The sequence below is a fragment of the Macaca thibetana genome, chromosome 6, assembly GCF_024542745.1.
Source record: "Macaca thibetana thibetana isolate TM-01 chromosome 6, ASM2454274v1, whole genome shotgun sequence".
Lineage (NCBI taxonomy): Eukaryota > Metazoa > Chordata > Mammalia > Primates > Cercopithecidae > Macaca > Macaca thibetana.
The window spans coordinates 143,412,056-143,429,514 of NC_065583.1; the positions used below are offsets into that span (position 1 = coordinate 143,412,056).

The 17,459-nt window shown below is 40.2% G+C and overlaps 1 protein-coding gene across 1 annotated transcript in view; it reads right to left on the reverse strand.

The window, feature by feature from the left end:
- LOC126956192 (succinate dehydrogenase cytochrome b560 subunit, mitochondrial-like) overlaps nt 1-17,186 on the reverse strand; it is a 97,067-nt gene extending 79,881 nt beyond the window's left edge. Inside the window, exon 1 of the mRNA XM_050793006.1 lies at nt 17,084-17,186. Coding sequence (XP_050648963.1) covers nt 17,084-17,186 — 103 coding nt within the window. The remainder of the gene's footprint in view (nt 1-17,083) is intronic.
- Nucleotides 17,187-17,459: the final 273 nt, after the last annotated feature.

Here is a 17,459-nt window from a genome sequence, read left to right on the forward strand (position 1 = left end):
GATGCACTAGAAAAGTAAAATCCATTTTCTGAGAAGAAATTCAAGCCAGCTGCATAAATTTGCATACATAATAAGGAGCCAAATGTTAATGCCAAGACAATGGGGAAAATGTCTTCAGGGCATGTCAGAGACCTTTGTGGAATCTCCTCCCATCGCAGGCCCAGAGGCCTAGGAGGAAAAAATAGTTTTATAGGCCAGGCCCAGAAACCTCCTACTGTGTGCAGCCCAGGGACTTGGTGCCCTGAGTCCCAGCAACGCTAGTCATGGCTAAAAGTGGCCAAGGTACAGCTCAAGCCATGACTTCAAAGGGTGCAAGCCCCAGGCCTTGGCATTTTCCACATGGTGTTAAGTGTGTGGGTACACAGAAGTCAAGAATTGAGGTCTGGGTAATTCTGTCTAGATTTCAGAGGAGGGAAACACCTGGATGTCCAGGCAAAGGTGTGCTTCGGGGAGGGACCCTCATGAAGAACCTCTACTAGGGCAGTGTGGAAGGGAAATGTGGGGTCGAAGCCCCCGTGCAGAGTCCCCACCGGGGCAATGCTTAGTGGAACTGTGAGAAAAGGGTCACCATCCTCCAGAATCCAGAATGGTAGATCCACAGCTTGCACTGTGCACCTGGAAAAGCTGCCGACACTCAATGCCAGCCCATGAAAGCAGCCAGGAGGCAGGCTGTACCCTGCAAAAGCACAAGGGCAGAACTGCCCAAGGCCCTGGGAGCCCACCTCTTGCATCAGTGTGACCTGGATGTGAGACATGGAGTCAAATGAGATAATTTGGGGGCTTCACAATTTGATTGCCCTGCTGGATTTCAAAATTGCATGGGGCCTTTAGCCCTTTTGTTTTGGCCTATTTCTCCCATTTGGAATGGGGGTATTTATCCAATTCCTGTATCTCCATTGTATCCAGGAAGTAACTAACTTAATTTTGATTTTACAAGCTCATAGGCAGAAGGGACTTGCCTTGTCTCAAATGAGACTTTGGACTGTGGACTTTTGAGTTAATGCTGAAATGAATTAAGACTTTGAGGTACTGTTAGAAAGGCATGATTAGTATCGAAATGTGAAGACATGATATTTGGGAGAGGCCAGGGGCAGAATGATATGGTTTGGCTGTGTTGCCATAAATCTCATCTTAAATTGTAGCTCTCATAATTCCCACATGTTGTAGGAGAGACCTGTGGGAGATAATTGAATCATGGGTGTGGTTCCCGTGGTAGTAAATAAGTCTCATGAGATCTGATGATTTCATAAGAGGAAACCTCTTTCACTTGGTTCTCAGTCCCTCTTTACCTGCTGCCATGTAAGATGTGCCTCTTCCCTTCCACCATGATTGTGAGGCCTCCCCAGCCACGTGGAACAGTGAGTCCATTAAATCTCTTTTTCTTTATAAATTACCCAGTCTCAGGTATGTCTTTATCAGCAGCATGAAAACGGACTAACATACTCACCTTCAAAAATAATGTTGTAATCACATCCTTATGGGATGGTAGCAGGTTTTCTTTGGAATATATGTGCAGTAGCAGAGATTCTGAGTCATGAGATATTCATACACTTAATATGACTAACTTCTGCCTGCTTACTCTTTGACATGTCCACTCCAGCCCACATTTCACCAGCCAAGTGTGAGGGCTAGAATAAGACCTATGGCCCTACCAACACTTGACAGTAAAGGGCTTTTGAAATTTTACTACTCTAACAAAGTTATATCTCTATTGTTTTAACTTGCATTTATTAGACTACTAACAAAATTGAGCCTTCCCTAATATGCCTGTTAGTTTGTCAGGTTTCTCTTTTACAAATTCCTTTATTCATTTTTTCTTTGTAGTGGCTTTCATTTTTGTTGTTGTTGATCTGAAGATTGTATATTGATCTTCTAGATATTAATCCCATATTCATTTTGATATTGCAAATATATTCATGTTTTCTCATTTCAATATCGATCTATGCCTTTGACCATTTTCCAAACCTGTTTAACAGAAAACCTTGACTTTAATCAAGGTTATCAATCTTTTGCTTTAAACATTGATTAAGAAGTTCTTTTTGTGTCAATTCATTAACCACCTTTTCATTTTGTTGGTTGACTGCTTTGCTGTGCAGAAGCTCTTCAGTTTCATGTAGTTCCACTTACTGAATTTTGCTTTTGCTTGCTGTGCTTTTGGTAAAAATACGCAAAAAATTTTCCAAAGGCCAATATCAAGGAAGTTTTTTCCTATGTTTCCTTTCAGGGGTTTTACAGTTTCAAGTCTTATGTTTAAGTCTCTAATCCATTTTGAGTTGATTTTTGTTTATGATGATGTAAGAGACCAGCTTCATTCTTCTGTGTGTGGATTTCCAATTTTCTCAACAGCATTTATTAAAGAGACTATTCTTTCTCTACAGTGTCTTCTTATCAGCCTTGTAGAAAAGTCAAAAATTAGTTGACTGCATATACTTGAGTTTGTTTCTCATCTCTCTAGTGTTGCATTGAATTGTGCATCTGTTTTTATGCCAGTACCCTGCTGTTTTAATTGCCATTGGTTTGTAATATAATTTGAGATCAGAAAGTATGATGCTTTCAACTTTGTTGCTTTTTTTTAAGTTTGTTTTTGGCTACTTGGAGTTTTTTTGTGATTTCATACAAATTTTAAAATTATTTTTTCTATTTCTGTGAAAAAGTCATTGAAATTTTGATAAGGATTACATCAAATCTGTATATTACTTTGCATAATACATTTTAACAAAATTAATTCTTTCAATCAACAAATACAGGATATCTTTCCATTTATTTGTGTCTCCTTAAATTACTTTTATGAATGTTTTATAGTTTTCAATGTACACATTTTTTACCTCTTTGGTTAAATTTATTTCTAAGTATTTATTCTTTTTAGTGCCATGATATGTAGGATTGTTTTCTTGATTTCTTTGGTATTGAGAGAAAATATTTGCAAACCATATATCAGATAAGGGGATAATATCCAAATATATAAACAACTCATACAATTCAATAGTCTAAAATCAAATAACCTTATTTAAAAATTGACAAAGACCTGAATAGAGATTTTTTTCCAAAGAAGACATAAAAACTTCACTAATCATTAGGGAAATGCATATAGAAACCACAATGAGATATCATCACCTCATATGTGTTAGAATGGCTATTACCACAAAGACAAGAGATTAAAAGAGTTGGCAAGGGTGTGGAAAAAAGAATACTGTTCTACAATATTGGTGGGTATGTAGATTTGGTACAGTTACTGTGGAAAACAATATGGAGGTTCCTGAAGAAATTAAAAGTAGAACTAGTATATTACCCAGCAATCTCTCTTCTGGGTATATACCAAAAGGAACTTTACCATTTTGTGGATATCTGCACCCCCATTTCATTGCAGCATTATTAGCAACAGGCAAGATATGGAAACAATTCAAGTATCTATTGATGGATGAATGATAAAAAATGTGAGAGACACACACACATACACACATATATTACTGAATATTTTTCAGCCATAGAAAGGAAATAATGCCATTTGTGACAACATGGACCTGGAGAACATTATGTTAAGTGAAATAAGCCAGACACACAAAAATGTATGACATAATTTCACTTATATGAGGAATCTTAAAAAAAAAAAAAAAGCAACAAACAAACAAAAAAAATGAAACTTAAATCCTTAGAAACAGAGTAGAATAGTGATTGTCAGGGGTAGGGTGATGGGAGTAGAATAAGGAGATGTAGGTCAAAGGGCACAGAGTTATAGTTGTGTAGGGTGAATAAATCTAGAGACCTAATGTACAGGATGCGGACTCTAGATATTTCCTGAGAGTAGATTTTAGGTACTTTTCACATATACACACACAGAGAGACACAAGGTAACTATGTGAGATGATGGATATCGTAATTTGCTTGACTGTAGTAATTATTTCACTATGCATACCAAATCATCATGTGGTACAATTTAAATAAATACAGTTTTTAAAAAGTTCTTTTTGATTCAGGGTTATAAGGATATTATCCTATACCCTACACATAAGCTACTCATTCACCTCACCCCCATTCAGGATAATTTTGAAATAAATCCAAAACATCATATTATGAAATCCACAAATATTTTAGTATACATTTCCAAGATCTGTGGCTCCTGAAAAATAAATTCACGATACTACTATTAAGCTTTAAAAAGCAATTCATTAATATCATCAAAGCAGCTTATCTTTAAATAGGAAAGATTAGGAAGTTTAGACATAGAGAGTTACAACACAGGACTCAATGTGCTAATGGCATACAAAAAGTACAAAGGAGCTGTGGGAGTTCAGGGAGGGGGAGAAGATTTTCAGCACTAAAGAACAAACTCACCCACGGGAAAGAATCGTTTAAGCAATTTAACAACTGTTTGTTTTTGGCTTTTCTCAGAAAAGTGATTCTGAAATAGTACACAGGAGGAAGTTTCTTTTCTACACAGAACACTTGCAGATTTTTGTGTTCTTTCTCTTTTCCCTAGTAAAGAGGAAATAACAGGAAGAAGGATTCAGTTAGAAGCAAAGGAGTTGTACCTTCTCTTTTTGGACAAATTCTAAGTATTCAAAGCCCCTGGATACCATATTAGAATCATCATCTTCCTAACTAAATGTGCTTTCTTTTTCCTAGTTTTCAAAATTTTATCTCTAGCCGTTGGGAGTATCTTTGAATTGATTGCTTGAGCCAAGGTTCTCCAGAATTATGTATTACCAAAAGTTTGCCAATGTATTTCAGCCTCTCTAGCATTTCTGAAAGATCCATTTAGGTCTTGCACTCAAATTTAGTATCTTGATATAGGTGAAAGGATCTGCTTTTTTCTTATATAACTTTCGCCTTTTAGGAGCTCAGAATGCATGAGGTTAAAAAAAAAAACCTATTCCATCAAATGATGGTAATATTGGACTATAACCTATAAAACAGGGGAAAACAAATCCATGAGTCTATGCTGATGTAAATAAGTGAGTAAGTAAAACATATTGATATGATGCATTGGAAAAGGTACAACATCATTTCTATACTATTTTTGCACAAAAAGCACAACTTCAAAGAGAAATAGTTTATAAAAATACTTACCAGTACTCCCCAAAACTGTCAAAGTCATGAAAGACAAGGAAAGACTAAGGAACTGTCACAGATTGGAAAAGACCAAAGAGACAGGATAATTAAAGATAACATGGGATCCTGAATTGGATCTTGAAACAGAAAATGAACATAAGGGGAAACTAGGGAAATCTGAGAAAGGTCTGTATAGTTTCATTATGGTATTGTGCCACTGTTAATTGTCTGGTTTGGCTAATTGTACTATGGTTGTTTAAAATATTACCATTGCAGAAAGCTGAATAAAAGGTACATGGACACTTTCTGCAATATTCTGCAACTTTTCTTTAAGTCAAAAATTATTTCAGGAGGGAGGCTTCCAAGATGGCTGAATAGGAACAGCTTCAGTCTGCAGCTCACAATGAGATCAATGCAGAAGATGGTTGATTTCTGCATTTCCAACTGAGGTACCTGGTTCATCTCATTGGGACTGCTTGTATAGTAGGTGCAGTCCACAGAGGGTGAACAGAAGCAGGGTGGAGTGTCACTTCACCCGTGAAGCACAAGGGGTTGGGGGATTACCCTTTCCTAACAAAGGGAAACCTTGAGAATCTGTACCTGGAGGAACAGTACACTCCTTCCCAAACACTGCTCTTTTCCCTCAGTCTTCACAATTGACAGATCAGGAAATTCCCTCCCATGCCTTGGCAGGTCCCAAGCCCACTGAGCCTTGCTTACTGCTAGCGCAGCAGTCTAAAATCAACCCGCGATGCTGCAGCTTGGTAGGGAGAGGGGCGTCCACCATTGCTGAGGTTTGAGTAGGCAGTTTTGTGCTCACAGTGTAAACAAAGAGGCCAGGAAGCTCAAACTTGGTGAAGCCCATCATAGTTCAGCAGGGTCTACTGCCTCTCAAGATTCCACCTCTGTGGGCAGGATATATCACAACAAAAGGCCGCAGACAGCTTTGGCAGATTGAAACATCCCTGTCTGATGGCTCTGAAGAGAGCAGTGGTTCTCCAAGCATGGCCTTTGAGCTCTAAGAACGGATAGACTGCCTCATCAACTGAGTCCCTGACCCCGTGTAGCCCGACTGGGAGACACCTTCCAGTAGGGCCCAACAGACACCTCACACAGGTGGGTGCCCCTCTGGGATAAAGCTTCCAGAAGAAGGATCAGACAGCAATATCTGCTGTTCTGCAGCTTCTGCTGGTGATACCTAGGCAAACAGGGTGTGGAGTGAACCTCCAGCAAACTCCAACAGACCTGAAGCTGAAGGCCCCGACTATTAGAAGAAAAACTAGCAAACAGAAGGGAGTAGCATCAACATCAACAAAAAACACAACCACACCAAAACCCCATCTGTAGATCACCAACATCAAAGACCAAAGGTAGATAAAACCACAAACATGGTGAGAAATCAGACCAGAAAAGGTGAAAATTCCAAAAACCAGAGTGCCTCTTCTCCTCCAAAGGATTGCAGCTCCTCACCAGCAAAGGAACAAAACTGGACAGAGAATGAGTTTGATGAGTTGACACAAGTAGGCTTCAGATGGTCGGTAATAACAAACTTCTCTGAGCTAAAGGATCATGTTCTAACCCATTGCAAGGAAGCTAAAAACCTTGAAAAAATGTCAGAAGAATGACTAACTGAATAAACAGTGTAGAGAAGATCTTAAATAACCTGATGGAGCTGAAAACCACAGCACGAGAACTTCATGACACATGCACAAGCTTCAATAGCCGATTCAATCAAGTGGAAGAAAGCATATTAGTGATTGAAGATCATATTAATGAAATAAAGTGAGAAGACAAGATTAGAGAAGAAAGAGTGAAAAGAAATGAACAAAGCCTCCAAGAAATATAGGACTATGTGAAAAGACCAAATCTATGTTTGACTGGTGTTCCTGAAAGTCACAGGTAGAATGGATCCAAGTTAGAAAACACTCTTCAGGATATTATCCAGGAAAACTTCCCCAACCTAGCATGGCAGGTCAACATTCAAATTCAGGAAATACAGAGAACACCACAAAGTCACTCCTCGAGAAGAGCAACCCCAAGACACACAATCATCAGATTCACCAAGGTTGAAATGAAGGAAAAAATATTAAGGGTAGCCAGAGAAAAAGATTGGGTAACCCACAAAGTGAAGCCCATCACACTAACAGCAAATCTCTCAGCAGAAATGCTAAAAGCCAGAAGAGAGTGGGGGCCAATATTCAACATTCTTAAAGAAAAGAATTTTCAACCCAGAATCTCATATCCAGCCAAACTAAGCTTCATAAGTGAAGGAGACATAAAATCCTTTACAGACAAACAATTACTAAGAGAATTTGCCACCACCAGACCTGTCTTACAAGAGCTCCTGAAGGAAGCACTAAACATGGAAAGAAACAACCGGTACCAGCCACCACAAAAACATGCCAAATTGTAAAGACTATCAGCATTTTAAAGAAACTGCATCAAGTAATGGGCAAAATAACCAGCTGACATCATAATGACAGGATCAAATTAACACATAACAATATTAACCTTAAATGTAAATGGGCTAAATGCCCCAATTAAAAGACACAGACTGGCAAATTGGATAAAGAGTAAGGACCCATTGGAGTGCTGTATTCAGGAGACCCATCTCTCATGCAAAAACCCACACAGGCTCAAAATAAGGGCATGGAGGAAGATCTACCAAGGAAATGGAAAGCAAAAAAAGCAGGGGTTGCAATCTAGTCTCTGATGAAACAGACTTTAAATGAACAAAGATCAAAAGAGACAAAGAAGGCATTACATAATGGTAAAGGGATCAATTCCACAAGAAGAGTTAACTATCCTAAATATATATGCACCCAATACAGGAGCACCCAGATTCATAAAGCAACTCTTTAGAGACCTACAAACAGACTTAGACTCCTACAAAACAATAATGGGAGACTTTAACCTCCCACCGACAGTATTAGACAGATCAATGAGACAGAACATTAACAAGGATATCCAGGACTTGAACTCAGCTCTCCACCCCAAATCAACAGAATATACATTCTTCTCAGCACCACATCGCACTTATTCTAAAATTGACCACGTAATTGGAAGTAAAACACTCCTCAGCAAAATGTAAAAGAACAGAAATCACAACAAAATGTCTCTCAGACCACACTGCAAATCAAATTAGAACTCAGGATTAAGAAACTCACTCAAAACTGCACAACTCTGTGGAAACAAACAACCTGCCCCTGAATGACTATTGGGTAAATAACGAAATGAGAAATAAAGATGTTCTTTGAAACCAATGAGAACAAAGGTACAGTGTACCAGAATCTCTGGGACACATTTAAAGCAGTGTGTAGAGGGAAATTTATAACACTAAATGCCCACAAGAAGAAGCAGGAAAGATGTAAAATCAACACCTTAACATAACAATTAAAAGAACTAGAGAAGTAAGAGCAAACAAAATCAAAAGCTACAGAAGACAAGAAATAACTAAGATCAGAGAAGAACTGAAGAAGATATAGACACAAAAAACCCTTTGAAAAATCAATGAATCCAGGAGCTAGTTGTTTGAAAAGATCAACAAAACAGACCTCTAGCAAGTCTAATAAGGAAGAAACAAGAGAAGAATCAATTAGATGCAATAAAAAATGATAAAGGGGATATGACCACTGATCCCACAGAAATACAAACTACCTTCAGACAGAGAATATGATAAACACCTCTATGCAAATAAACTAGAAAATCTAGAAGAAATGGATAAATTCCTGGACACATACACCCTCACAAGACTAAACCAAAAGAAGTTGAATCTCTGAATAGACCAATAACAGGCTCTGAAATTGAGGCAATAATTAATAGCTCAACAACCAAAGAAAGTCCAGGAGCAGATGAATTCACAGCTAAATTCTACCAGAGGTACAAAGAGGAGCTGCTGCCATTCCTTCTGAAACTATTCCAATCAATAGAAAAAGAGGGAATCCTCCCTAATTCATTTTATGAAGCCAGCATCATCCTGATACCAAATCCTGGCAGAGACACAACAACAAAAAAGAGAATTTTAGGCCAATATCCCTGATGAACATCTATGCAAAAATCCCTAATAAAATACTGGCAAACTGAATCCAGCAGCACATCAAAAAGCTTATCCACCATGATCAAGTTGGCTTCATACATGGGATGCAAGACTGGCTCAATATAAACAAATCAATAAATGTAATCAATCACATAAACAGCACCAATGACAAAAACTACATGATAATCTCAATAGATGCAGAAAAGGTCTTCAACAAAATTCAACAGCCCTTCATGTTAAGCACTCTCAATAAACTACATATTGATGGAATGTATCTCAAAATAATAAGAGCTATTTATGACAAACCCACAGCCAGTATCATAAAGAATGGGCAAAAACTGGAAGCATTCCTTGAAAACCAGCACAAGACAAGGATGCCCTCTCTCACCACTCCTATTCAACATAATGTTGAAAGTTTTGGCCAGGGCAATCAGGCAAGAGAAAGAAATAAAGGGTATTCAAATAGGAAAAGAGGAAATAAATCAAATTGTCTCTGTTTGCAGATGACATTATTACATATTTATAAAACCCCATCATCTCAGCCCAAAATCTCCTTAAGGTGATAAGCAACTTCAGCAAAGTCTCAGGATACATAATTGATGTGCAAAAATCACAAGCATTCCTATACACCAATAATAGACCAACAGAGAGCCAAATCATGAGTGAACCCCCATCCGCAGTTACTACAAAGAGAATAAAATACCTAGGAATCCAACTTACAAGGGATTTGAAGGACCTCTTCAAGGAGAACTGGAAACCACTGCTCAACAAAATAAAAGAGGACACAAACAAATGGAAGATCATTCCATGCTCCTGGATAGGAAGAATCAATATCATGAAAATGGCCATACAGCCCAAGGTAATTTAAAGATTCAGTGCAATCCCTATCAAGCTACCACTGACTTTCTTCACAGAATTGGAAAAAAAACTACTTTAAAGTTCACATGGAACCAAAAAAGAGCCCACATTGCCAAGACAATCCTAAGCAAAAGGAACAAAGTTGGAGGCATCACACTACCTGACTTCAAACTATACTACAAGGCTACAGTAACCAAAACAGCATGGTAATGGTACCAAAACAGACATATAGACCAATGGAAGCAAACAGAGGCCTCAGAAATAACACCACACATCTACAACCATCTGATCTTTGACAAAGCTGACAAAAACTAGCAATGGGAAAGGAGTCCCTATTTAATAAATGGTGGTGGAAAAACTGGCTAGCCATATGTAGAAAGCTGAAACTGGATCCCTTCCTTACACCTTATACAAAGATTAACTCAAGATGGATTAAAGACTTAAATGTTAGACCTAAAACCATAAAAACCCTAGAAGAAAACCTAGGCAATACCATTCAGTACATAGGCTTGGGGAAAGACTTCATGACTAAAACACTAAAAGCAATGGCAACAAAAGCCAAAATAGACAAATGGGATCTAACTAAACTAAAGAGCTTCTGCACAGCAAAACAAAGTATCATTAGAGTGAACAGGCAACCTACAGAATAGGAGAAAAATTTCACAATGTACCCATTTGACAAAGGGCTAATATGCAGAATCTACAAAGAACTTAAACAAATTTACAAGAAAAAAACAAACAACTCCATCAAAAAGTGGGCAAAGGATATGAACAGACACTTCTCAAAAGAAGACATTTATGCAGCCAACAGACGTGTGAAAAAATCCTCATCATCACTGGTCCTCAAAGAAATGCAAATTAAAACCACAATGAGATACCATCTCACACCAGTAATAACGGTGATCTTAAAAAGTCAGGAAACAATAGATGCTGGAGAAGATGTGGAGAAATAGGAACGCTTTTACACTGTTGGTGGGAGGGTAAATTAGTTCAACCATTGTGGAAGATAGTGTGGCGATTCCTGAAGGATCTAGAACTAGAAATACTATATGATCCAGCAATCCCATTACTAGGTATATACCCAAAGGATTATAAATCATGCTGCTATAAAGACACATGCACACGTAAGTTTATTGCAGCACTATTCACAATAGCAAAGACTTACAGCCAACACAAATGCCCATCAGAAATACTATTTGACCCAGCAATCCCATTACTGGCTATATACCCAAAAGGTTATAAATCATGTTACTATAAAGACCCATGCACACTGATGTTTACTGTGGCACTATTCACAATAGCAAAGACTTGGAACCAGCACAAATGTCCATCAGTGATAGACTGAATTAAGAAAATGTGGCACATATACACCATGGAATTCTACACAGCCATAAAAAGGATGAGTTCGTGTCCTTTGCAGGGACACGGATGAAGCTGGAAACCATCATTCTCAGCAAACTATCACAAGGACAGAAAACCAAACACTGCTTCTTCCCACTCATAAGTGGGAGTCGAACAATGAGAACACATGGACACAGGGCGGGGAACATCACACACCAGGGCCTGTCTGGGGGTTGGGACCTGGGGGAGGGATAGCATTAGGAGAAATACCTAATGTAAATGACCAGTTGATGGGTGCAGCAAACCAACATGGCACATGTATACCTACGTAACAAACCTGCACGTTGTGCATCTGTACTTTAGAACTTAAAGTATAATTTAAAAAAATTTTTCAAAACAAAAAGTTAAACGTAAAAAAAATCTGTTCCAATAATACATAAGTATACAATGACTTGGGTCCTCCTTACAAAGATCTCACCTTTTAAATAGCTATACTGGGCCAGATTGTGACAGAGCAGATTTGCTACACAGAGGCCTTTTTCTTGGAGGCCCCAAAGTCTCTCCCACTATATACTCTGTACCCCTCAGGAACAGCAATAGAACAATAAAAGCTGGAAATTTTTTTATGCTCCAAGAATGACTTAGAGCACCTCGAATACCTCATGAAATTATATTTATTTGCTCTAGTTGGAGACAACAAATAATTGGAGACAACAAAAGATGGTTTTAGACATAACTATGAACTAGAGGGAGCTTTCTATGCCACATGCAGACTTCTATTTCTAGTTCCTTATGCCTTGAGCATCTCTCCTTTACTCTTCCCTCTGTCCATGTTCTGCCTTCAGTTAAGAACACTCTCAAGACTCTACTCTCTGAAGTGAAATTAAAGCCAGCAGTCGTCAGAAAATTCCATTGAACATGTGCACATGTGTGCATGCATGTGTGTATCTGTGTGTATGTGTGTCTCTGTGTGTGTGTGTGTAGTTTTGGAAGATCTCATGGCACCAATCACCCAACTTCTATCTGTCCATTCACAGGAGAGCATGCCTGGACCACAGCACAACTGCAATTAAGTGTTTGTACCTGCTGCTGTAGTCTCCCTTTCTGCCCCTTTTCTCCTTATATGACATCTCCCCATCTGTCCTTCCATTTTACATGACTGGCTCACCCTCCACTACAGCAGAAGGAGATCCAATAACGTTAATTATACTGACAGTATGTCTGTCACATTAATATAATCATCCTTTCCGTTCATGGACACCATGAACAATTAAGGACTTGGGAAACTACATCCTGCCAAAATACTAAGTCTTACACTGATCTCAGTGAGCAGGAAATGCTCCTGACCAGCCAATAATTTGGGGATGGGGATTAGGATTTTGAATCCACTGCCTTGAAACAAGATCTCTGACTTTGGAAGTTAATGAGTTAACTACTTTGAAGGTAATGAAAGTTAACGACCTCTCCTTGCAAAGCTTGATCCTAACTTGAACCTCTCACAGACATAGGGGAGTCTGGAAGACAATTTGGTCTGCCCCTATGAACTGTTCAATTCAGATGCAGAAACGTCCAAAGAAAGCCGTTTCAATGCTAATTGGGACTGCTTCTAGCCTTGCTCTGCTATCCCTGTTTCCAGAGATGGCAAATGTAGAAATAGTATCAGGAGATGTCCTTATCTTGTTAATTAATAAAAGAATGTTTGAGGAGAAAGGAAGATGAGTATGTACATATTGAATTTTTAATAATTCAGTTTTTAGTGTGGGCTTCTGACCTCCCTACTTGTCTTCCTTATCCCACAATTGTTACAATACTCTAACTAATCTATAGGCCTTATTCAAATTTCACCAGTTTTTCTGCTTATGTCCTTTTTTTTGCTCCAAGATCCCACAATAAATGTAGTTATCATGTCTCCTTGGGTCTTTTCCAATCTCCAAATCTTTTGGGTTCTTTCTTTATCCCAAGATAGTAATTTTCACTGTAGATTAAGCTGCGTTTCATTAATTGTCTTAGCCTGGCTGGGGTCAGTAGAGTCTCTTTAAAGAAGCTGCTATGCTGCAGGTAAACATGGGTCTGAACTGCAGAACTGCTTTGTTTCTCATACATATCCACCCAGTTTGCCTAATAGGAGACTGGCTCATATATCAAGGAAGTATTGGGGCATCAAACTGCAAGCACAGATACTTTTGAAGTCTCATGCATTCTATTTAAAATTTTTAGAGATTTTATATTTTACTCAAAAATTGTACATACTTATTTTAATTCAAAAAAATATTTTCCCAAATACTCTAAACAAAGTTGACATACCAGAAAGATGCATTATATTTAGCACATGGCTTGAAGTACTCATTGGCATGCTTCTGCATACTTCAGTTTGAGAAACTCTAACAGTGTTATTTTACTGTTTCAAATGTATGATACTGGATTACACAAGCCATTGTGACAAACTGCTGGTGTCGGGACATTACTTATAACACTGTTCCTATGAGTAAATGCTTTCCAAGTTACACACAACTGACTCACAAATAAACTTTTGGCCCACAATCCATTTATATGTTGGGTTCTGTTTGTACTAATATAAGATCCTTGCCACAGGATTTTTAAAAGTCATTGCAACAAATAATTCTTTTAATTTCCAAGAAAACCCACCACTTCTGCAAGTTGTATGTTGTTTTTATCTCTAGATATCAAATTGCCTTAAAGCAAAACTTCCCAGTATGGATATCTAGTTGGGAAAATACTCTGACAACAACAAAGAGAAGATAAATGAGAAAGCAAGATTGAACAGAACTCATTTACAAGCAAAGGCCTTTGATTCTGTACTTTGTCCTTCGGCTTCAGAATTCAATTTTCCTACTCAATTTTCTGCTGTTCAAACGCTGCAGTTGTTATGCCCAGACCGTTTATTCCCCAAAGAAGACCACCAGAGTCCAGAGTCAAAGCTAAGCAGCAAGGATCTTTATTACAGGTTCGAACCTGGAACTCTCACTCGCTCACGAAACGAGACGGGCAGGAGAGCTCCCCCACTGAGCTCCGAGTAGTGTTATATAGTCTAAGAAAAGTGGGCATAGAGTTATTATACAAATCAGATATGATTGGCTAGCATTTGAACAAGGCAATTTGGCTAACTATGATTGGTTCCCGCCATTTCTGATATTTCGGTTCAACCTTTGAGGCGGGAGAGCAGGTTTATGGCAGCAAGAGTTTATCTTACTTAAACATGTCTTGTGACCTTGCCTCAGAACTTACAAAATCTCTGGTATGTGCAGAAAAACAGGTATTCACAGAACTTACGAAATCTCTGGTATGTGCAAAGATTAGAGAGCAGAACAAAGGGTGTAGCGGCAGGGGGGCGGGTACACATCTATCTTTGTGTCCTTTCATTTCCCCCTCTCACAAGTAACTGGATGTCCAATCTTGGATTTCCAGAGTCTTATAATGTAGCCTCACTTTCTGGGTGCAGGAGAGGCTGGTGATGGCTACGGAGGACCATTAGTTGGATGGTATCAAACCTTTCTCTGACAAATTGTAAAATTTTATTTACCACACAGGGGCCTATAGTGAATAGAAGTAGTAAAGACATTAGTGGGCCTAAAAGGGGTGCCAGAAGGGAAAACATTGAAGAGCTCCACCAATAATTTTTACAATTATATTCAGTCTGATCATATTCAAAACAGATCATGGGTATCCCTGGTTGGGCAATCTGGAAGTTAGTGAAATTGAGGTAAACTGGAGTGTTGCACCTGGAGGGGGGCAGTCTGCACTAGCTAGCAGTTTACCCGCCTGGGGGGTTTCCCCGGGGTGAGTTTTGTTCTCATAGAGCCAGAACCTCCAGACATAGGGATTAGACGGTGCAGCAGTGAGGAGAGTCAGATGCATAAGACATAAAAGCATAGGTAAGCTAGACATGGTTACGGCTACGGGGATGACGGCACAGGGTTAGCGTTAAGGGATTGTTCTTAGCTTTGTCTACAGTCCATGTAACCGGTGCTCCAGACGGCCCGAGAAGGTTGGATGTTGGGTCCACTGGTTTGACGTGTGTGTAGTGGATCCATGAAGCGATGCCTTCTACCTTGAGAGCAGTGGGAGTAGTCAGGAGTACTTGCAGTGGTCCTTTCCACCTGGGTTGAAGAGTTTCTTGCCAGTGGCGCTTGACTAGGACCCAGTCTCCCGGCTGGAACGGATGGGGCGTCGGTGGAGGTCCTGCTTCGTACAGTTCTCGTAGTCTGGGCCAAATTTCCTGGTGAATTTTCTGTAAGGCTTGTAAGGAGAACAAGAGGTCAGAGACATTTTCAGTTTCAGGTTTGAGTAAGTCATCTTTTAGACTGGGGACCAGGGGTGGGGGTCTGCCATACATGATTTCATATGGTGTGAGGCCCAGTCTGTAAGGGGTGTTTCGGGCCCAGAACAGAGCATAGGGGAGAAGTACTACCCAATTAGCGCCAGTCTCCATGGTCAATTTAGTTAAGGTCTCCTTTAGAGTCCGATTCATCCTTTCTACCTGTCCTGAGCTTTGGGGCCTATAAGCACAATGTAATTTCCAATTTGCCCCAAGAATGGAAGTCAAATCCTGACTTACCTTAGCAACGAAGGCTGGTCCATTGTCTGACCCTATCTGGACGGGAAAGCCATACCTGGGGAGGATTTCCTCCAAAATTCTTTTTGCTACAACCTGAGCAGTTTCTCTCTTAGTTGGGAAAGCTTCTCTCCATCCTGAAAAAGTATCTACAAAGACAAGTAAGTACTGATACCCATATTTTCCAGGCTTTATCTCAGTAAAGTCTATTTCCCAATTGACGCCAGGCCTAGTTCCTCTACACCTATTTCCTGTGGCGGTCTGGGTTCGGGGGCAAGCGTTGTTCAGTTGGCAGGCTTTGCAATTTGTTGTGACATCGCTGGCCAATTCAGTAATATGCCTGATTCTGAACTTGGCGTGCCTGATTAAGTCTATCATTCGCCGGGCACCTAGGTGGGTTGTCCAGTGGATATGTTCCAACACCTGCCGTCCTAATTTTTCTGGTTGGTCATTTATATCAGTCCACCACCCATTTTGAACCTGTTTTAGGGGAAGCGTGTCCATCCATTCACGATCCTGTTTGGTATAGTCGGGAAAACATGGCAAATTTCTTGGGCCAGGATCAGGGAGCTGGAGTGCGAGGAGCTGACTGGGAGCTCTTGCTATGCTCCTTGCGGTTTGGTCGGCTAAGGAGTTGCCTCAAGCAATTGGCGTAGTTGGTTTCTGATGCCCAGGGCAATGTACGATAGCCAATTTCTTTGGTTTCCACAAAGCAGTTAATAGAGCTAGGATCTCTTATTTGTTTTTTATTTCCTTGCCTTCAGCTGTTAATAGTCCCCTCTCTCTGTAGATGGCCCCATGTATGTGTCCAGTAGCGAAAGCATAGCGGCTATCCGTGTATACTGTTAGTTTTTTCTCTGCCCCTAGGGTGAGGGCCTGTGTGACTGCTATCAGTTCGGCTCTTTGGGCCGATGTCCCTGGAGGCAAGGGTTCCGCCCAGATTACCTCAGTCTCTGATGTTACAGCCGCTCCTGCATACCGCTGGCCTTGGTGGACGTAGCTGCTGCCATCAGTGAACCAGATGAGTTCTGTGTCGGGGAGCAGACGATCTTGCAGGTCCTCCTGCACCCCATGCACTTGAGCCAGTATCTCAGTGCACTCATGGGACGGGGCGTCCAAGTCTGGATTTGGCAGCAGTGAAGCAGGGTTTAAAGAGGTTGGGGGCAGAAAAGTTATTCTGAGGGGGTTTAACAGCAGTCCTTGATAGTGGGTGAGCCGGGCGTTACTTATCCATTGGTCCCGTGGCTGCCGGAGGACGCCTTCAATGGCATGTGGGGTGGTAACGCGCAACTCTTGCCCCATGATAAGCTTATCAGCGTCCTGGACCATTAGGGCGGTTGCCGCTATTATCCGGAGGCAGGGTGGCCAGCTGGCAGCCACTGAATCTAATTTCTTTGACAAATAGGCAACTGGCCTCTGCCAGGGGCCTAGGTACTGCGTTAACATGGCTTTTGCAACACCTTTACTTTCATCCACGTATAAGTGGAAGGGCTTGGAGACATCAGGGAGCCCTAACGCGGGGGCTGACAACAAGGCAGTTTTGATCTGTTGAAAGGCCAGCTCAGCCTCTTCCGTCCAATTAAAGGGCTGCTGTTCCTTTGT